A 23169-nucleotide genomic window follows, 5' to 3' on the forward strand; every position below is an offset into this window, starting at 1 on the left:
CTATTTGGTTGTTTTTGCATTCTAAAACCAGTGGAAACTGTCTGAAAATGTTCATGTGTATGAGCAACATTAAGCTTTATAAAAAGAACACATTCAATCTAATAAAATAGCCCACACACGCTTTAAGCTGGATATAGATTGATAGAATTTCTAATGAAAATCCTTATGAAAATTCAAAGAATGTTTCCAGAGCGATTGAATGTCATTTGAAAGATTTTGTTTGCTTTTAACATTTTATTTTGGAATGAATTGACTTTACCAAACAAAAAACACATACACTGTTAGAAATATATTAAAATTTCCCTTCCTTCTTTGAATTTTCTCATCGCTGCGGTTGAAAATGAACATTGATTAGACACAAATGCAATGAACAAACTTTCACTGCATTACATATTTCTACAGAAAAAAATATTAAAATAATTTAAAGTTGAACTCCAGTTATCTTTACAATAACATTTAGGTGCTCTCTCTTTTTTGTGTGTGTATTGGTCATTTAGTCTGGTGGAGTATAACAGAAAGCGATGCTTATGTTATTCCTTTCTCCTCCAGCAGCCAACACTTTCTCTGCTTCCATTCAAGTCCTGGAATGTGGGTGCCCCCAGTGTCCTCATGTACAATGCAGGACCATTGGTTCTGCATTGTAAATTATGACACTGGGAAGGGGCAGCTACGTGACCAGAAAAGAATAGCTGTTTCATGGTACTGGTGATGAATACCAGAACCAGGAGGGAAGAAGCCTGTGGGAGGGAAGAATAAGGTAGGTATACCTATCTGTTATATTCCCTATATGAAACAAGTGTTGGACGAATGATATACAGAGGGATGAACCCCCAAACATTATCTTTATAAAATGACCAATCTTCATCCTTAAGGTATGTGGCCTTTTTTAAGCTATGTTGAAACATTACAGGTAACAGAAAAGTTTACAATCTCCAAGGCCATACTGGAACACAATAGAAAGTGGAAATGCTTATAATACACTTAGATAGCCACAAATGCAATTATTTATATTGTATAAAATTGTTAATAATTCTAAACAAGTGTGGTGCAAGGGACTACCTGATTGCATATATGTTTAGGTTGCCCCTCAACCTACATAGTTGTTATTAAATGATTGCTGCAGAGATTATTATACAGACATTATGTTGGATCATAATGTGTTTGGATACCTTTAGGTTATAGGGGAATAATATGAATGGTGCAAGGGCTAATCATCTCTTAAGCTATACTGTAAAGGTAGAGAGGACAGACAGGATATAAACATCTATATACATTCAGCCCAAAGTCAGTGAACAGAAGGAAATGTGAGTTTGCAGGTCCTTGGTGATTCTATAACCATGGTATCATGGCTTCTCAAAGGAAAGGACTAGAAAAGATCAAATGTGAAATGTTGCATTTGCGAATTTGCTTGAATTGTTTAGGTTTAGTATAGCAACTGAAACTTTTCAAAGTAGTTTTATGTTGTAATTAATATATGTAATCTATATATATAGTGTTCTCATTTTTGCACAGCTAATTGAAAATGGTTAACAAGTCTTCATAAAGCAGAACTCCAGGAACAGATTTTTATTGTTTCTGTTGTATGATCACTGCTCCCTGGATTGTTTGACTTAATTTAAAAAGGAAAATTCTAATATGAATTTTTCTGCAGTACGTGATTAAATAGTTTAAAAGCAATCTAAAATAAGGAAAATGTAATTGCCAGCTTTACAAGAAGCAAATATGACTTTATTTAAAGCAGTGTCCTGGAAGCTGTGTCCTGAAAATTAAATCTGATCAGCCCCTGCTACAAATTCACATCTTACACACAGAACAAAGTCTTTTGCTGTGTGGTAATACAACTGGGCTTACTGAAAGAAGTGAAGATGGTGCGTAAATTAACCATATGTAGCACTAACCTCTTTAGAGTTTCTGAGTTTTGGGTCCCCCTTAAGCTCTGTACAGCTAGCAACACACATTTTCTCCCACACTCTGCACACTGGAGACAGTAAACAGTAGGTTTTGAGCTTGGATGGGGTTGAGCAATGCTTGGGATGCTCACAGGAACTGCAAACTTGAGGACAAATTCCTTAGCAACTATGTACAGATATGGACAAAATTAGTCTCTCCTCTGAGAGCATTCAAGCACTCAGGTGTACCTCCTCAGACCCCAGATGAATCCTCCTCTTTGCCAAGCTGCCTGAGGGTATCCCTGGGCAAGGGGATCCAGAAACTGCCACTTAGCCAAAACAGCCCCAGATGAGAAGCTAGTTGGGGTTTCTACCTGACTGCCCTCCAGCCTCCTGCTTGGGAAATGATCAGAGTCCCTTGAGCATGCAGATCAGCTCCTTCTCACCCTCACCCACTGCCTTACAGGAACTTCTCAAGCTTCCAGAGCAGGGGTGGTATCTGGGAACTGACCTGTAGAGCCCTCAGCCCTGACCTAGAATAACCCAGCTGACTCATTCCAGGCTGCTACTCAACATGTTCCTAAAAAAAATATCTCCCCTAGCTAAACATAAGGGGCGCTACACATACAAGATGTTTTATTAATATGAGGCAGTTAGAACTCATTGCTGATTGGTTGTTGTGGCTTGTAGCAGATTGCACATTACAATGCCACCTAATAAATACACCTGTGAATGTAATATGGGGTATTACATAAATGGCATGCATTTTGAAATGACTATACCAGGCTCTAATAAAAGGCCACCAACACCTACATATCCTAACCATAGTTTTTTTTTGTTTTACCTGTGCTTAATACAGTATATAAAAAAATAATGAAATCACATGGTAAGATAAAGTAAAATGATTTCTATGGTGCTGTACCTGCTGCTTTATTACAGTACATTTATTGGGATTTTGTTAGAACCACCTTCCTGCTTTTTTTCTTGGTTTTGAAGGCAGTTTGTGTGTTCACGAATGCAGTTTGTTAAAAATCGCGTAAAGGAGTAAACACAATGCACATAGGTAAAAGGCATGAAAACAAAATTACACAATAAGTACAATATGTGTTTACAAACCCCCCCCCCAAAAAAAAATACTATGCTATCTCATGCGCATATGTACATAAATTACAAAATTTCATGTATCTTTAACAAGTTAATGTAAGTAATTTTACATTTTTAAATGCTTCAGTGCTGCAGCTTTCATAAACTAATAGCTGGTGATCCTTCCATAAACGTTCCTTAGTCAAGCATTTCCTGTTATTGAGTGACAATGCTCTATTTTTGTCTTCTAAGTGTGCTTCTGTATTGTCGCAATGTAACATGCTCTTCTAGTGTAGACTATAAGTAGCCATGCCAACAATCAGTGCTCAGGCATGTTCCTCTCTTGTCTCCATTAGCAAACCCATCCTGGGAAATACCACACAGTTACTGTTGGAGTACATGCATGTAGACAGAAAGGGGCTAAGAAAGGCTGCAGGCAGTCAGCAGCACTGAGATGCAAAAAAAGGATGATAAAAACAGTATTTCTAAAAGACCAAAATAGCAGTTGTTTATGCTACATAATGTCTTCTTTAGATCTACTTTAAAGCTGATCTCTGGTAAAAATGTTTCCTTTGCAGTGGGACTGCCCCTGCACTGCAAGGGTTAAATATTCATTTACTTCTAGGGAACCAGGTAAAACAGTTTTACTTACTTGATCCTCCACTCTTCCAGGCTCCTCTGTGCTGCAAGACTGGTCCTCTCAGCCTCTGCCCCCCTCAGCCTCCTATGTTCTGGCAGTTGGGATGTGCCCAACATGCTCAGGACCCAGCAACAAGCTTTTAACCCATGCAGTGCACTGACAGATTGCATTGTTGGCCCTTAAAGACTACTTAAGATGTAAACAATGTGTTTAGTTTATAAATATTTTATTTAAATACTATTTGTGCATTTATGTACAGTGTCCATAAACAACTCGCAATAAAAAGGTCAAAAGAGTACTTAACTTAATAATGCCCTGGGCAATGAGAAATGTACAGAGGAAATTGCCTAATAACACCACTGGGAGAAAATGGTTTAAATGATTCAGTCCAGATATATTCGAAAGCACAGATGTTTATGTTAACCTAGTTTTATACAACCTTCCAGGAACAGACCGATATGACAGCATGCATCCTGAACATATTTGGGGGAATTCATTAAAGCCCTAACAACACTTTTCTGGTGGTATGGCCCTTTAAAATGGCCTGTGCTGGGTTCCAAAATATCTGCTGTTTCTTTCGGTAGCTTTAATGACACATGCAACAGATTCAGGTAGTTGTTAATAGCACCACTTTTGTTTTTACTGCACCAGATTAAAACATAGTTACCACCATAGATAACAAAACTGAAAGGTAACTGAGACCAATCCTAACTTGACACACAGAGACAGGCCAAAATGCCTGTCTCTGTAAGCTGTATATCAGGTGACATGTTTGTTGCTACTACCTCCACCCCTCCTCACCTATTGCTGGTTGTTAAGAAGGCTGTCAGCTTCACAGCTGACAGCTTCCTAGCATCCAATGATACTGACAGTGGATGGAGTTTGATGGGGATGCTAAGACACTAGTTCCCCATCAGGTCTGCTCTCTTCTTGTGATTGAAAGCAGGCAGTGGGCAGATTCTATAGCCAATAGCAGACTGTGTATTGGCTATAAATCCACCCAGTGCCTGCTGTCAATCACAAGAGGAGCAGACCTGATGAAAAACTAGTGTCTGTGAATCCCCATCAGACTCTGGTTATCCAGCATCAAAAATCCTCAGTGTGACAGCTGCAGCAACAGGGATAGAGCTCAGCTGCACTAAGGATGGAGTGTCAATATGGAACCTCCAGCATTATCGCATCTCTGCACGTGCTCCAAATTCATGTACCTGTTTACAACAGCTACATTAATCTGTCATCTGCATTGACATTTGTCCCATGGAGGCATGATGATATTCTAAAGAACTCTTCATGAATTCCCCTAATAGACTTGACAAGTGGAAAACATTGGAACAAGTCCTTAAAGTAAGGTGGACCAGGCTGATTTATCAAACCTGGAGCAAACAAAGCTGAAGTAACACTGGTACAATTGCCACACAGAATTCACACTTCACCTAAAAGAAATGATAAGCTTAACACTCATCGCCAGCTAAAAACATTTTTCTCTTTTCTCTTACACAGGATCAGGTTTAAAGCCCGCGTATGAGTCATATTGCTGTTTGTGTCCTCATGAGGGAGATTTCCTGTCTAGGGGACGAGTGTCACAAAGATCAGTAAGAAATCTCCTGTATGGGAACATAGACAGAATTTAAAATCTGACTAATACATTTTCTCAAAGGGGTCATAGACAACATTTCCAGAAGTTCCCATTCTACCCAAAGCTAAAAGACATTTTGTCTGGAGTTGGTCTCCCTGTGCTCTGCCCTACCAGCGCTCGCTGGAGCATTGGACTGTGAAGGGGTGGGAGCAGTTGGCTCAGTCTCCCAGCGGACCGCTGAGAGGCTGAGCCAGCTGACGTTCAGGCATCTGGGCAGACCCCGTCATTATTAGAGATGAGCGAATCGAACTCGGCGAAGTGGAATTCGTTTCGAATATTAGGAAAATTTCGATTCGCGACGAATCCGAAAATTAGCAGACTTCGGATGCGCGAATCGAAATTTTTCCTAAAATGGCGGCGACATGTGCGGCGACGGAGCGGGGATGTCTGGGAAGGCGTGCAGACAAGGCGCGCTGACCCATAATGCATTCATTCATGACATGTGATCGCATTAGCCAATCAGCAGCCAGCCAGCCAGCACTGTGTAATGGTCGAGCTATAAATGGCGGCCATTTTAGAATTCTCCATTTGCCTCCAGTCATTCAAGAGAGGCAGACCTGGCTGTATTGAGGGAGAGAGTTAGGGACACAGAAACGTTACTTAGGGCCAGAGAAACGTTACTTAGGGCCAGAGAAACGTTACTTAGGGACACAGAAACGTTACTTAGGGCCACAGAAACATTACTTAGGGCCACAGAAACGTTACTTAGGGCCACAGAATCGTTACTTAGGGACACAGAAACGTTACTTAGGGCCACAGAAACGTTACTTAGGGCCACAGAATCGTTACTTAGGGCCACAGAAACGTTACTTAGGGCCACAGAATCGTTACTTAGGGCCACAGAAACGTTACTTAGGGCCACAGAAACTTTACTTAGGGCCACAGAATCGTTACTTAGGGCCACAGAAACTTTACTTAGGGCCACAGAAACGTTACTTAGGGCCACAGAAACGTTACTTAGGGCCACAGAATTGTTACTTAGGGCCACAGAAACGTTACTTAGGGCCACAGAATCGTTACTTAGGGACACAGAACCGTTACTTAGGGCCACAGAAACGTTACTTAGGGACACAGAATTGTTACTCAGGGACAGACACAGAATTGTTACTGAGGGACACAGAATTGTTACTGAGGGACACAGAATTGTTACTCAGGGACAGACACAGAATTGTTACTCAGGGACAGACACAGAATTGTTACTCAGGGACAGACACTGAATTGTTACTCAGGGACAGACACTGAATTGTTACTCAGGGACAGACACAGAATTGTTACTCAGGGACAGACACAGAATTGTTACTGAGGGACACAGAATTGTTACTGAGGGACACAGAATTGTTACTGAGGGACACAGAATTGTTACTCAGGGACACAGAATTGTTACTCAGGGACAGACACAGAATTGTTACTCAGGGACAGACACAGAATTGTTACTGAGGGACACAGAATTGTTACTGAGGGACACAGAATTGTTACCGAGGGACACAGAATTGTTACTCAGGGACAGACACAGAATTGTTACTCAGGGACAGACACAGAATTGTTAATGAGGGACACAGAATTGTTACTGAGGGACACAGAATTGTTACTGAGGGACACAGAATTGTTACTGAGGGACACAGAATTGTTACTCAGGGACAGACACAGAATTGTTACTGAGGGACACAGAATTGTTACTGAGGGACACAGAATTGTTACTGAGGGACACAGAAGTGCTTTTTAACATGATTTTATTTTGTTTGACATGTTCACCGTGCTCATGTTTAACCTCCTTATGATCTATGTGATCAAATAAAGTATTGCCTGGATTTTTTGAATTCATATTACTCCACGTGGATCATTTAGTAACCTTCTTTTTTCAGGTAGGAGTGCCCTTGTCACACTACCATATTGTTTGGTATGCATTTTCTTGGGTTTATGGATCCACACTTGTATAAGTGAGTCGGAGATATGACGATGACACCAGCTATTTGTGTCATTTTAGGTGGCTTGTTTCTGTTCTATTTTTGTGACACAGAATTGTTACTCAGGGACACAGAATTGTTACTCAGGGACAGACACAGAATTGTTACTCAGGGACAGACACAGAATTGTTACTGAGGGACACAGAATTGTTACTGAGGGACACAGAATTGTTACTGAGGGACACAGAATTGTTACTCAGGGACATAGAATTGTTACTCAGGGACACAGAATTGTTACTCAGGGACATACACAGAATTGTTACTGAGGGACACAGAATTGTTACTGAGGGACACAGAATTGTTACTCAGGGACAGACACAGAATTGTTTCTGAGGGACACAGAATTGTTACTCAGGGACACAGAATTGTTACTGAGGGACACAGAATTGTTACTCAGGGACACAGAATTGTTACTCAGGGACAGACACAGAATTGTTACTGAGGGACACAGAATTGTTACTGAGGGACACAGAATTGTTACTCAGGGACACAGAATTGTTACTCAGGGACACAGAATTGTTACTCAGGGACAGACACAGAATTGTTACTGAGGGACACATAATTGTTACTCAGGGACACAGAATTGTTACTGAGGGACACAGAATTGTTACTCAGGGACACAGAATTGTTACTCAGGGACAGACACAGAATTGTTACTGAGGGACACAGAATTGTTACTGAGGGACACAGAATTGTTACTGAGGGACACAGAATTGTTACTCAGGGACAGACACAGAATTGTTACTGAGGGACACAGAATTGTTACTGAGGGACACAGAATTGTTACTCAGGGACAGACACAGAATTGTTACTGAGGGACACAGAATTGTTACTCAGGGACAGACACAGAATTGTTACTGAGGGACACAGAATTGTTACTGAGGGACACAGAATTGTTACTGAGGGACACAGAAGTGTTACTGAGGGACACAGAATTGTTACTCAGGGACACAGAATTGTTACTCAGGGACACAGAATTGTTACTGAGGGACAGACACAGAATTGCCGTCATCGATTGGTTGGCTCGGTCGTTTTCCTCTTCCCAGGTCACCTCTGACACCTACAGCCAACGGTCGGTGGGTACGTCAGACACAACCGTTAGTTGGCATGGCCCGGGAGCAAGCCCACTGAAATCACGTGTCCTCTACCTGCCCCTGTCCTTTGGTGTTCCCTCACCAAGCGAAGTATCGCATGCTGTGGGCTCAGCCCCACTGTACAGTGAGGAAGAGCTAACAGAGGGCGGTCAGGAACGGGGGGAGACATCCGCCTCTTCAGCAGCCAGGCGAAGAAGTAGTGGCGAGGAGAGTGGCTCGGTAGCCGGTCTAGAGACAGGTCTGTCTCCTGACCCACACGCAGCCGAGGGGGCTAGTAGTGAGGCGGAGACCCTAATTGATGATGATGAGGCTGATCGCACTTGGCAGCCTCGTCGTCATCAGGCTATTGCTTCCACATCATCAGGAGAAGAGGGTGGCAGCTTGGCAGTGAGCAAAACAGTCGGTGGGTTGCCCAGGAGGCAGCAGGATCGCAGCAGTGTCAGTGGAGGCAAACGGCCACGGAGTAGAGCACCAGCTCCACTGCAGCCTACCACCACGGCCAGTAGTGGTGCCGGTGTGCACGGAGGAAGTAGCAGTCAGCCAGTGAGGAGTATCGGGGGCAAAGTTTCCTACTCGGCGGTGTGGCAATTTTTCGTCAAGCCGCCCGAGGAAGTAAACGTAGCCGTATGTCGACTATGTGGCCAGAAAGTCAAGCGTGGCCAGGGGGCCCATGTTGGGACTACAGCGTTGCGGCAGCATATGCAGCGTCGCCATTTGGTGGCCTGGGAAAACCGTGATAAAGATACGGCGGTTCTGCCTGCCCCAGCCCCCGCTCCATCACCCGCTCCGTTACTTGCTCCGTCACCCGACGTCAATCGCCCTCTATCAGCCAGTCAAGGCTCCAACACCTCTGCTGAGGGGAGTTGTCGCTCGTTGGCATCTTCCGCTCGTTCAGATGCTCCTTCTCCTGCTACTCCTCTTCACGGATTCCGTCAGCAGTCTTTCTTGGAATCCGTTTCCAAGAGACAACAGTTTGCGAGCACGCACCCGACGGTGCAAAAGCTGAACGTCCTCCTGTCCAAGTTGCTGGTGCTGCAGTCCCTCCCTTTCCAAGTGGTGGACTCAGCACCTTTCCGAGAAATGATGGCTTGTGCCGCGCCGTGGTGGAGAGTGCCAAGCCGGCATTTCTTCGCCAAAAAGGCAGTGCCAGCCCTGCATTCACATGTAGAAGAGATGGTGGGCCAGTCTTTGAGCATGTCGGTCTCTGCCAAAGTGCACGGCAGTGCCGACGTGTGGAGCTGTAACTACGGTCAGGAACAGTACATGTCATTTACGGCCCACTGGGTGAACGTGGTGCCGGCACAGCCGCACCAGCAACTTGGACAGGTCACGCCGCTTTTGCCTCCACGTTTGCACGTCCTTGGTCCACAAAAGATGTCCACCTCTACCACCTCTTCTTCCGCCGTGTCCTCAGCCGCCACCCCCGTGCCAAGTCCCATTACCCGACCGGCATATCACATGTGCAGGGCGCAACGGTGTCACGCTGTGCTGCACCTGGTATGCCTTGGCGAACGTAGTCACACAGGGGAGGAACTTCTCAGTGTAATGAACAGAGAAATCGACAGATGGCTGTCTCCACGCAAACTGAAAATCGGAACCATGTTGACCGACAACGGAAAGAACATGGTGTCTGCTCTGCGTCAAGGAAGGTTGTGCCATGCGCCATGCATGGCTCACGTGTTCAATCTGGTTGTCAAGCGGTTCCTAAAATCCACCATCCCACTGCAAGACATCCTTAAAATGTCACGTAAACTTTGCATGCATTTCAGCCATTCCTACACCGCAAAGCACACCCTCCTTGAGCTGCAGCGGCAGAACGGAATTCCACAGCATCGCCTGATCTGCGACGTTGCAACAAGGTGGAATTCAACCCTACACATGTTAGACCGCCTTTACGAACAGCGAAAGGCCATCACCGATTTCCTGATGTTACAAGCGGATAAAGGTACTCCCCTGTGTAACTTCGATGTCAGCCATTGGCAGCTCATGCGTGACACCTGCCGCTTGCTCAGGCCCTTTGAGGAGGCCACGCTATTCGTGAGTCGGCAGGACTATGGGATGAACGACGTCATTCCTCTGTTGCACGTCCTGGAACAAATGCTGTTAGCAATGGCTGGTCAGGGTGCGGTAGACGTGGCGCACAGATCTCAACGCCACATGACCCCTGTGGGGGCAGGACAGGAAGAAGAGGAGGACGTAGAGGAGGACATTTGTGCTCAGGAATTATTGAGTGAAATGGGTGGTTTTTCCACTCAGCGGACAGGAGTGGAGGAGCAGGAGCATCTGGTAGAGGAGGAGGAGGAGGAGACAGAGGACCCAGACGCACCGTGGCAGTATGCTGTGGAGATGGAGGCAGGGAGTCCCTCGCATTCCTTGGCACAAATGGCCCATAGCATGCTCGGTTGCTTGCGTAGCGACAGCCGAATAATAACCATAAGACAGAGGGATGACTTTTGGCTGTCCATCTTATTGGACCCTTGCTACCGTTCAAAAATGGTGGCCTTTTTCACACCTGCTGAGAGGGAGGCCAAAATAACGTACTATAAAAACCACCTATGTAGTCAGTTGGTCTCTGCCTTTGTGCGCCAACGTCCATCCTCAGACACTGTGGGCCCTGTGCGCTCGCGTTCTGCTGCCATGGCAGCAGGGGAGGGGTGGGGTGGTAGGAGCAGTGGCAGCTCCACCAGCAGCGGCTGCCTCAGTCTGCAGTCGATGATGAGTAGCTTTCTTCACCAGCGCAGTGAGGAAACTACTAACCAGCTGCAGCAGCAGCAGCAGCATCAGGTGGACCTGGAGCAGGACCTCAAACAACAGGCTTGGGCCTACTTGGACAGCACCCTGCCAACCGAGGTAGACAATCCCCTTGACTACTGGGCAATGAAACTTGACCTTTGGCCCCAACTAGCTGAATTTGCCCTTGAAAGGCTGTCATGCCCGGCCAGTAGCGTGGCATCGGAGCGCGTGTTTAGTGCGGCAGGAGGTATTGTAACTCCGCGGAGGACACGACTGTCCACCCAAAGTGTGGAGAGACTCACGTTTGTGAAAATGAATCAGGCGTGGATTAGTCTGGATTTCAAACCACCAGTTCCTGACACAACTGACTAAATCCGCCATGAATCATGCCCCAAACATGTGCCACTTTCAGGTCTCCTCACACTACTGGTGGGTTCCATTTTGTCATAGGGTGCTGGCAGATTACGGGCCTCCCATTGCTGCTGCCAGGCCCGTAATCTGCCATGGGCCCCCGTACCGCCTCCTCATGCTGCTGCCAGGTCCAGAGTCTCTCATGGGTCCCTGTACGGCCTCCCATTGCTGCTGTCTCCATCGCCACACTCTGCCATGTGCCACTTTCAGGTCTCCTCACACTGCTGGTGTGTTACATTTTTTGTCATAGGGTGCTGGCAGATTACGGGCCTCCCATTGCTGCTGCCAGGCCCGTAATCTGCCATGGGCCCCTGTACCGCCTCCTAATGCTGCTGCCAGGTCCAGAGTGTGTCATGGGTCCCTGTACGGCCTCCCATTGCTGCTGTCTCCATCGCCACACTCTGCCATGTGCCACTTTCAGGTCTCCTCACACTGCTGGTGGGTTCCATTTTTGTCATAGGGTGCTGTATGGCCTCCCATTGCTGCTGCCTCCACCGCCGCACTGTGGCTCCACACTCTGGTTTTGGCCCCGTGACTGCCCAAATGAGTGAAGTGTGCGGTGATTCTAAGATCGACGGCACTCATCTGCATGTCATACTGACTGACAGTATTATTTCTCTTCCCCAGCAGACTCCAAGGGCATTTAAATTAAAGGTACAGTGTTCTGCACTAATATAAAGGCTCTCTGAAGCCTAGAAACACCCTTTTATAAGTTAAAATCGCAGCGAATATATTCGCATCGAATCAAATTTATTCCTCGAATTCGCCGAATCAGCCGAATCAAATTTTTGAATACTTTGCTTATCTCTAGTCATTATTGTTGGGATACTTGCAGAGCCTCAACCAGCTCTGTGACGTCAGCCAGAAGTGGACTTTAGCTGAATCTAAGTCATAGGAAAGCAGAACTAAGTGCACTCCTGCGTCAAAGATCTTTGACCATACTTCTTCTTTAATGCTAACTATACATTTAATAAATGATAAAATGTTTAATATGCATGTTCTTGGTCCACTTGTTACTTTCTAATACAAGATAAGTGGTTTGTAGAAATGTCATCATGAGACTCTAGAATAATTGAAATCATTATTTCAGAGCCACAGCAAGGAGACTTTTCATGCCTTACTTAGATGTCAAAGGGGAGCCGCATCATAGGGATTTCTTTGCATTTGCTCTTGGCATGTTCCAGAGATAGAACTATTATTGAAGATTATTAGCCTGGTTCTCTTGAGTTATGTACCTTCCTATGTATGAATGTTTTGTAAATTGTGTTACAGTCAGTTCTGCTATAACTCTCCTGCTCATTTTTCTTCTCTTTCTTCTTTAGGATGGAGTGGGTATCGACGAAAAGTTATCCTTGAGGAGAGTGGCTGTTGTGGAAGATTTCTTCGACATCATCTATTCCATGCATGTAGAAACAGGGCCTAATGGGGAACAGATTAGGAAGCATGCTGGGCAGAAGAGGACCTACAAAGCTGTAAGTCATAAGTCATGTTATCACTCTATATGTTTGTTAACTCAATTCATTTATTTTTACTTTGAGCTTGAAATCACTCTGTATATGTGTTTTGAACACAAGTTGAGTGTTTATTGCATTTGTATGCATTAAGTGACATTTGACAAGCTTACTTGCGACTATTCTTTCTTTCTCAGCATGACCCATTAATTTAATCAAATGTGAATATTAATGGGAAAGCTTCACAGCTAGTTGTTCTGCTGCAGTATTTATTTATTTTTTGAATGTTATATGTATATATTGATTGCTGTATTTCTATACAGTATGTACTGCATATATATCATTGGATTCAGAATTGATTTAACACACAAGTAGATCCTTGACAAAAATCTCAATAGTTCACAATACAAAGTATTCTAATGAAAGTAAGAGCCTCTGCATGCTGAGTTTGGGAGGACATCTAGTATTAAAATTGAGATAATTAATTAATTGCTGCCCAGCCACTGCATTAATACGGTGGCAGGGCGGCACGGCTGCGCAAAAGCATGCTTTTAAATGTGCTCCGTGCTCCCAAAGTTTTTGTGGGCAGGGGGGGCGCGCATGCCCCCGCCGACCTGCGGCTGTCACCATTTGATCCCCGAGCTGGGGTGGACTGACCATTTGGAAGCTCGGGCACTGCCCGAGGGCTCGGGGTCATTAGGGGGCCCCATGAGATGCCCCTGGTACCTTTTTCAAAGGATTTTTTGAGTTTGGGCAAGGACACAGGGGCCCCATGATCCCCTATTGCCCAGGGGCCCCATAAGTTGTCAGTCCGCCCCTGTCCCCGAGGGATCAATCATTCGGTTTCAGCGAATGATGTCCGGCTGAAATCAGATGATCGGTCCCTGTCCTATCCTGTCCTGTGTTGAGAGTTACACAGGACAGGATATGATGTCAACCTTCTCTGCCTGGGCACATTCCGTCCCAGAGAGAGAAGAAGACACAGTAAAAGTGAGTAAAACACTACACATTTACAGTTAGAACACACCTAGGTCACATTTAACCCCCTGATCGCCCCCCCCCAGTTAACCCCTTCAGTGCCCTGTCACCAGTGTCATTGATCACAGTGTTATTAAATTTATGACTAACTTTGAGTTTACTAAATATTTTTTATAGCCAAAAGTAAAATATACAGTTTTTTTTTAAATTTTTGTGTTTTTTTTGTTTATAGCGCAAAAAATAAAAAGTGCACAGGTGATCAAATACCACCAAAAGAAAGCTCTATTTGTGGGAAAAAAAGGACGTAAATTTCATTTATGTACAGCATTGTATGACTGCGGAACTGTCAGTTAAACTAGTGCATCGCTGTATAGCAAAAAAAGGCATAAATTACAGTATCTATACCATAGTTTGTAGACGCTATAACTTTCACACAAAGCAATTAATATACACTTATTGGGATTTTTTTTACCAAAAACATGTAGCAGAATACATTTTGGCTTAAATTTATGACTAACTTTGAGTTTACGATATATTTTTTATAGCTGAAAGTAGAAAATATTGTTTTTTTTCATAATTTTCGTGTTTTTTTTGTTTATAGCGCAAAAAATAAAAAGCGCACAGGTGATAAAATACCACCAAAAGAAAGCTCTATTTGTGTGAAAAAAAGGACGTAACATTTTTTTGGGTACAGCATTGCATGACCGCGCAATTATCAGTTGAATTATTGCAGCGCCAAACAGCAAAAAAAGGCCTGGTCATTAAGGGGGGTAAATCCTCATGAGTGCAAGTGGTTAATTAATTAATTAATTAATTTATTTATTTATTTAAAATACTTGTCTCTGAGTAGTTGAGTTCTTGATTCCCAGGGGATAAATGTTGCTTATAGAGCTGATGCCTACTGCAACAAAATTTTAGAGACTATTCTCTTTCTTATTTCCAATAAACTTTTTTCTTTTTTGCAGACCAGAAGTGAAAGCATTCAGTGAGCTACTAGTATTACGCAAGAAACACTAAAACTGCACAAAAACCAAAAGTCTGCTGTATTTGCCTTAAAATGGAATGGCAGTTTTTGTAATTGATTCTAAACGTAGAAGGTTTTTTTTTATCTTAATGTATTCTATGTATTAAGGTAAAAAACCTACTAGGTGCAGCTCCTCCCTCATCCCCCCTTATATACACCTGAGCCCCATGTCTACCTAGCGATGTGCATGACAGTAGTGTCTCTCCCAGGTCTCTCTCTCTCCCTATTGGCTCACACAGCAGCAGGAGCCATTGGCCACGTAAATGGGGCCACTCTGCAAGCACCCCACAATTGCATGCTTCTGTGGGGTCCAAAGGGTTAAAGCAGTTGGTGAGAAAGCAACATACCACTGCATGTTTAACCCCGTTTGCTATACTGCACAAGGTTGCAGGGCACTTGTCGAGCGGCCTAATTAACTTGAATGGGTCATGCTTGGCAGGTGCTACACCCACCAATCATGACAGGGTGTAGGAGCCAGCACTACAGAGGAGACATCGGCTTATACTGTTCTTGATCCCTAGTACAGCTCCAACTTTACAAGTAGTTCCTCTACATTGCACTCTGCATGCTCTGGAATGGTGGGTCAGCAAGCCCTGACTGTCATCTACCAGTCACCTGTCCGCAATCTACTGCTTGCTGACCCCTGGGATAGAGGCTGCTCTATGTAAAACCATAGCACAAAGGAAGTAAATATAACATGTTTGTTTTGTTTTTTTTAATCACAACCTTTAGAATCACTTTACGTGCTGCTTTGCACCTTTAAAAATTATGTTCTGTGTAATTCACTGCACCCATAGCACACATTATTTTACAGTAGGATGGCAGGAGGAGATTTTCTAGAGTATGTTTGCAAACTTTCTCTCTTTCATTCTCTCTCCCTCTCTTTTATTCACTCCCTTCCTCATAGTCTCTCCCTCTCTCCTTCTCTCTCTTTTTTCCCTCTCTCCCACTCTCTCTTTCCTTCTCCCTCTTCCCTCCTCTCTCGCTCTCTCCCCACCTCCCCCCTCTCTTTCCTCCTTCCCTCTCTATATCTCCCTCACTCCCACCCCCTGTTTCTCTCCCAGCTCTTTCTTTCTCTCCCCTTTTTTTTCTCTCACCTCCCCTCTCTTTCTCTCCCTCTTTTTACCCCCCTCTCTATTTCTCTCTACCCCCCTCCTTACCCTCTCTTCCCCTCTCTTTCCCTCCTCTCCTTCTCTCCCCCCCTTCCTCTCCCTCTTTCTCTTTCTATTTCTCTCTTCCCTCTCCCTCTATGCCCTCTTTCTCCCAGTAAGCTACAGAAAAGGACCACATATGTCAGCCTTCTGTTATGGTGATGAAGGTCAGGAAGTTCTCATTATGCTACTTTGTTGTTTTTAATTTACATTATCTCTTCTCTTCGTGTATAAGGATGATGGCACTGTATTTATTTAAATTTTAAAAAAATCAAGTACCTTTTTTTCCTAATTGATATCCAGCTGTCACATGACCCAGCTCTTTCCCAGCCTATTTGCAGGGAAACATCAGTGGGAATAGCTTCTAGTCCACTGCTGACAGTCACATGTTTAAATAAAAAAACACCTTCAGAATACAGAGGAAAAATACATAATAATATCAAATACATGTTTTAACTCATCATACAAATATGTATTTGAACTCAAATCTTTTTCTTTTCAAAAACATGGTGTATGCTATCGAGGGGGAGGTTCTGCCAATTACACCCTGTTTTCCATTCCCCCTCCCTCCCAGCTTGTGTCTATTGTTTGTATGTGCTTAGAATTCCAGGAAGGTGACACCTCCACCAATCAACATATAATATCCAGTCCCCCATAGTATAAAGATCTTTAGTGGGCGTGGAGGAGGAGGGAGAGATTGGGCTGTAATGTATCCAGAGTGTATATATCCACATGTGTAACTCTATAGTCATGTGGGCTGCACAGATAAGAAGAAGGAGGAAATGAACAGCTTAGAAAGGAAATGCCCAGTAGATGTGACAACAGCTGGTCTACACAGTCTCAGGCTGCAGTTGGGACACAGACAAGGAAGGAGGGACAGTGAACAGTAGGATAAACCAGGTTTTTTTTTTCAGAATACAGAAAACAATTCCCATAGTGACTGACTATGAAGAGCATGTAATATAGCATGTTCTGAAAGGTTTTAATGATGTGGGTTATGAGAGAAATATAGAGGCTGCCACTGCTGACCTCACCTTCTGAAATTGATGGTTTGGTATTATGCTGATTTAGTACATTGTAATAATAGTACTTTCTAATCCACTGCACGTGTGGAATTATGATTTATTCTCACTTCAATTCTTGCATACTTTTTTGTACATTTTGGTAGGTATCAATATCAAAGGATTAGCATTTTCAGGACAGCAGCAATGGTAGCTCCCATATCTATTTCTTCATGTTTCCTTAAAGGAGTTCAATGGTTACAACATACATTTCCTTTTTAGAGCACAAGCATTACAAATTATAATCCAATATACTGTAAACTTACTTGAAAAAGATCTCCTTTCATGTTGTGAGTATTGCTTGTTTGCTGGTCATCTCTTTACACAACTTCCAGAAGTTCCTGCATGGTGTGCAGCTTCTCCTCAGCTGTTTACTTTTAATCTCTAAAGACTATATATACTATGGTACTTTGCTGCTTGCAGAGCCTCCACCTCCTGAAACTCCTCCTCTCCTCACCGCTGTATTTCATAAGGCAGAATCTGTTAATTCTGTGACACAGCAGTGCCTCTCATAGAGCATAGTGCATTGGTGGACACAAGGCATAGTGCATACATGTGACATAATTCAAGGAATTAAATGTGTGGGGATCATCACAAACTTCAAGATTGTTCAGATTAATAGAAGGAGGCTAGAAATAAATTGAAATACAGTGTGCGTATATATATATATATATATATATATATATACATATACTGCATGTTTAATTATGCTTTAATCATAGAATACAATGTTTCCATGGGGGGGATTTAACAAAACTAATGCACACAGAAAGTACAACTGTGCATACTAACCAATCAGCTTCCAGGTTTTATTGTCAAAACTTAATTGAATAAGATGAAGTTAGAAGCTGATTGAATACTATACACAGCCGCGTGGGATTCTTTGTGCTCCAGTTATAGTAAATCCCCACTGTGTTTAGCAGATGCATTCAATACAGTTTTGTATGTTTTCCCCATCAGACAAGCATGGAGGAGAGCAATTTTTTTTGAACAACTGTTATTTGTAATTTGTAAAAGAAAAAAAAAAATCATCGGCCTCAGTTTTCAAACTTGCTGCATCAGATATGCTTGACATGACCCATACAAGAGTTTTCACTGGTACAAGTACATGAACAGATGTCGCTATGTTGATAGGACTTCAAGTGCTTCTATCATGGCAGATTAGCTAAATCATCGTACCCAGGGTTGTGGAGCAACACCTATTGAAATACTACAGGTGCTGTTTCACAATAGCAGCCTAACTCCTGCAAGCCTTCTGTCTGCCAGGAATATACCCTTGCTCCTGTGAGAATCCCCAATGGAAATAATTAAAGGCTTGGACATCTGCCAATAACAACAACCAACAATGTGAAATTCTACCTGAACAGCGGGAGTGCCTGTGATACGAGCCTGCAGCCTATTCTTATGTTAGAAGGGCTGGTGCGAGAAAGCCTGTTCCAATAATTAGTGCTTAACAGTGTATCTGGAAGAGATACTCCCACATCTAGGGACTTACAGAAGCCAAAGTTCATAGACTAGACATAACTTGCAGTCCCTGAAGATTCCGCCTTAAAGTTGGACGAAGTATGGATTTGGCACTGGATTTTTTTTATATTTTTTACTGATAAGATATTTGTTTGATATTCTTACAGGAATACCTGTTTTGTCCTAAATCTGTTTACCCCCCAAAGTGCACAAAAATACTACATACCTAAATTTTATACCCAATGCTCTGTTTTTCTTCAGATCCATGAGAAAAATGGTAGTTGTCACACACAGCTTTGGGCATTTGTTCTTGAAGAATATCAAGAAGTCCTCAAGGATTGATGTACAAGGCTTTTGTTCAGTCGAACAAGTTATTACAGATGGTTGTGCAGAATAGTGTTTTTGTTTAGCATCACTTTAAAATGATTGCAGGCCTCAGAATATGTTCATAGTGCGACTTTACATTTGTGACCCCATGAATAGTCTTCTTTGGTAGGTCCTATCCATGCCTGGGACAACTTCAAGGAGGACAACTTGGCGTGTTATATGTGTATATCCAACACATGTCAGTCTGAGCCCTTGCTCTGTTCTTTATGACAATGTTTCTCAACCATTTCTCAGTCAAGTCACCATTTGAAATTCTGCATAATCTCAAGGCACCCCATTTAAAAATGTGAAAAACTAAACAAATAGTATACATAATGCAGCAGACCCACACACATGGGCCACCCAACATTAGAGGTGATTCTTCTTTTCTTCTTCAGTTTTTCTCCATCACTCAGCTAATGTAACCCCAGCACTGACAGAGAAGGGCAGGGATGGGGCAAATAAGAGATATTCTGGCTGATAGCTGGCCCGCACGGTACCCAAAATAGTAATTCTGTACAATAACAACCTGTGGCTTTGTGTAACAAAAAGGAAGGCTTGCTCAACTTTTTGGCTTGTTAACAAGTTTTGGGCAGTTTGGAGCAATTTGTAGGCATTTTGCCAAGGCACCCCTTAAGAATGCAGAAGGCAAGCCATTCAGTTTAAAATAAAAATGAAGGGCATAAATACATTTTTTTTTCTCTTTTTAATAAGGATCACATACCCTCTGTTCTTGGCTACATAAGAAGCTGGGAGAGTAGAAACAGTAGCACACTGATCTCCCAGTGAATGGCTGTGCAGCCTGGCAAAGGGGGGATGAGCGGGGTGTCAGCACAAGCCTGATCACTAAATTAGATCTCAGCACAGTCAGAAAACTGACCACACTGTGCTCTTATGCCTAGTGTGGTCAGTTTTTAATAAGAAAGTGGGGGGACTGCCATCATCACCAGGGATTTCATACATAGTTACATAGTTAGTCTGGCTGAAAAAAGGCAAAAGTCCATCCAGTTCAATCATAAAAAAGTATATAAAGTTACAATTCTACATCAACAGTTGATCCAGAGGAAGGCAAAAAACCCAGCAAAGCGTGACACAATTTGCTTCTGCAGGGGGAAAAAAATTCCTTCCTGATCCCCCGAGAGGCAGTTAGATATTCCCTGGATCAACTTTACATATACATGTTAGTAACTAGTTATTTTCTGTGTATCCAAGAAAGAATCCAGTCCTTTTTTAAAGCAATCCACTGAGCTGGCCAGAACCAACTCTTGAGGGAGTCTATTCCACATTTTCACAGCTCTTACTGTGAAGAAACCTTTCTGCATTTGGAGATTACATTTCTTTTCCTCCAGACGTAAAGAGTGCCCTCTTCTTCTCTGTGATGACCTCAGGGCGAATAACTACACCAAGTTCACTATATGAATCACTGATGTATTTATATATGTTGATCATATCCCCCCTGTAATCTCCTCTTCTCAAGAGAGAATAAATTCAGTTTCCACACACAAAGGAAGCAATACAAAGAGAACAGGATACTTTTTCAAACAAGTACATACTGCAGCATGCACATATCAGGAATATGATATGTTAGCTTTATATATTCTTTAAACCCACGATCTCAGCACAGCCAGAAAACTGACCACACTGCGCTCTCCTGCCTAGTGTGGTCGGTTTTTAATAGGAAAGCAGAGAGACTAGCAGGATCACCAGGGATTTCACACAAAGGAAGCAATACAAAGAGAACTTTTCATATGAGTACATGGTGCAGTAGGCACATATCAGGAGTAAGAAATGTTGGCTTTACATATTCTTTAAACCCAAAAACAAAACAAAACAAAAAAATAAATATTGTAGCTTACCAACTCCTAACATGATTGTAAGATCAAATTTCTAAGGTTAAATAATTAAGGTATATATTTATCTGCTCTGTGCAATGGTATTGCATAAAACGGCCCCTTACTTCCTCTTCTGGGGTCCCATGCCGGCACTCTCTGCTCTACCTTTCCTCTGTTTGCCCCCATAATAAGACCTGCCATGGTTCACACATGGGGGCTCACTTCCAAGACGAGGTGTGTGCATCTATAGATGCACACAGCACAGATGGGCCCTGCTCCCTCCTCACAGGATTTGATTGACAGCAGCAGGAGCCAATGGCTTCCGCTGCTATCATCAAAGCCTGTGAGACCAGGAAGAGGGGAGAAAAGACTTGCAGCTGGGCACAGGGCTGGATTTATAAAGGACTCAAGTAGGTGTTGGGGCAAGTAGTTTTGTTTTTTTTTTTCGGGTAAAGGTTCTGCATCAATTTTCCCTACTTCCAGGATTCAATAGACTGGGAAGGAGAAGCACCAGGCTGGTGAGATCATTTCTGTCATTCTGCTCTCTCCTTCTATCAGCATGTAATAACATGCTGATAGAAGGAGAGAGTAGAATGACAGAGATGAGCACACCAGCCTAGTGCTTCTACTTCCCAGTCTATTGAAATCCTTGAAGCAGGGAAAATTGATGCAGAACCTTTACCCAAAAGAAAAAAAACTACTTGCCCCAACACCTACTTGAGCCCTTTATCAATCCAGAGTTAGCATATAAGCACTGCAGCTCCCTAAAGCTGTGATTGTTATACTCTTTATTGCTCTTATTGGCGTCAACAAGCAACTGATTGGCAGAAGTCAGAGCAGAAAAAAACCTTTCAGTTAGCTTTGGCCCAGAACAGAAGGCATTCCTAAATTCTCAGAAAAGAAGTTACCATATTTTATAGGAAAGGAATTTTATGAAGAATGACCTATCTAAAATAATTCAGAATTTGTATATCTGAGAACACTAACTACAATCATTTATATGACACAAAATAAAACTATGCAGCTGCATGTTATTTTGGTAATGATTTAATTTATGTGTAGTGTAGTGGTATGCTGTTTTCCAATACTTTTTAATTCTGCCTAATCTCAGTAATAAAACTTCAGTTCTATGCTTTGTACACACCTATTTGAATGGCCAGCACTCATCCAAATGCTGATACATTATTTATGCAGCCCAAACCAACCATCGAAAAGCAGGAATGAGTATTGTAAGTAAATACCACCCTCTATAGGTTCTATGTGAAGGTGACAGTCCTTTATTTAATGAAATCTTGTTATGTTTACTGATAACCACTCCTCCTTACTCTTTTATGTATGAGGAGTCTGCATGATTAAAACAAAATCACATCAAAATGCAGACACTGTCTTGTCTTTGTTAGGTCAAATGTATCAATCACTAGTGCCGGGAGAAACGGTTCTGTCTCCTTTTTTTCTCTTCTAGATATGACCTACACAACATCTCCATGTCATTTTAACATTGTAAACATCCTTCTAGTCTTGATAGCAGTATGGATGAAAACTTGCTTTGATTGCCAATACTTCCTGGTTTCTATAGAGTTAACTCATACAGCAACAATAAGGGAAGTCTAGAACTAATCAGATTCAACAGACAGAAAACAGTTACTATAGTGTGTTGCTGTCCAAGGTCCTGCAGTACTGAAGTGCTCCATACACAAATGTTCTCTCCTCTGCTGAACCTCACAGCTGGCTTACAGCATTCAACACAAGCTCACTGCTTCTACTGTGTATTCCGCAAATATTGTTCACAGGTGGGGCGTTAAACCCAATTGACTTGATTGTTATGGAAATATAGCACCTGTTCTTTCCCATCAATGAGCTAGGCGTACAAATTACATAATCATTGTGTTGTACATGAACACTGTTCTGTTAGAGTATGTGCTGAAAATATTATTTTTCACTAATTTAGGACAGTATACATGTAGACATATTGAGGAAGAGGAGTACATTAAAGTGCCTGTAAAGGCGCAAGGTTTTTTTTACATTTGTGCATTCTATGCATGAAGGTAAAAAACCTTCTGTATGCAGAAGCCCCCCCCCCCCCAGCCCACCCTAATACTTACCTGAGACCAATCGCAATCCAGCAATGTGCATGAGAGTCTTGGCTCTCTGGGGACTCTCCCTTGGGTCATTGGCTCCCACTGCTGTCAATCACAGCCAGTGAGCCAATGAGGAGAGAGAGGGGGCTGGTCCAAGCTGTGTGAATGGACACGCAGAGCAGTGGCTTAGGAGCAAGTCTGCTTGGATGCCCTCATAATAAGCTGTTTGCTATGGGGGCACTTGGCAGGAGGGAGGGACCAGGAGCACCAATCAGGGGACCTGAGAAGAAGAGGATTGGGGCTTCTCTGAGCAA

The 23169-nt window shown here is 43.0% G+C and overlaps 1 protein-coding gene across 3 annotated transcripts in view; it reads left to right on the plus strand.

Annotated features, from left to right (window-relative positions):
- The window catches only part of NOL4 (nucleolar protein 4), a 398683-nt gene that overhangs the window by 190076 nt on the left and 185438 nt on the right, over nucleotides 1-23169 (plus strand). For all 3 annotated transcript variants that reach the window (XM_089678349.1, XM_089678348.1, XM_089678350.1), the window contains exon 2: nucleotides 12773-12922. In XM_089678349.1, the coding sequence (XP_089534475.1) occupies nucleotides 12773-12922 (150 nt within the window). The remainder of the gene's footprint in view (nucleotides 1-12772; nucleotides 12923-23169) is intronic.

Source organism: Staurois parvus, unplaced genomic scaffold, assembly GCF_062004578.1.
Source record: "Staurois parvus isolate SC_StPar_1 unplaced genomic scaffold, SC_StPar_1.0 ptg000203l, whole genome shotgun sequence".
NCBI classification, from domain to species: Eukaryota; Metazoa; Chordata; class Amphibia; order Anura; family Ranidae; genus Staurois; species Staurois parvus.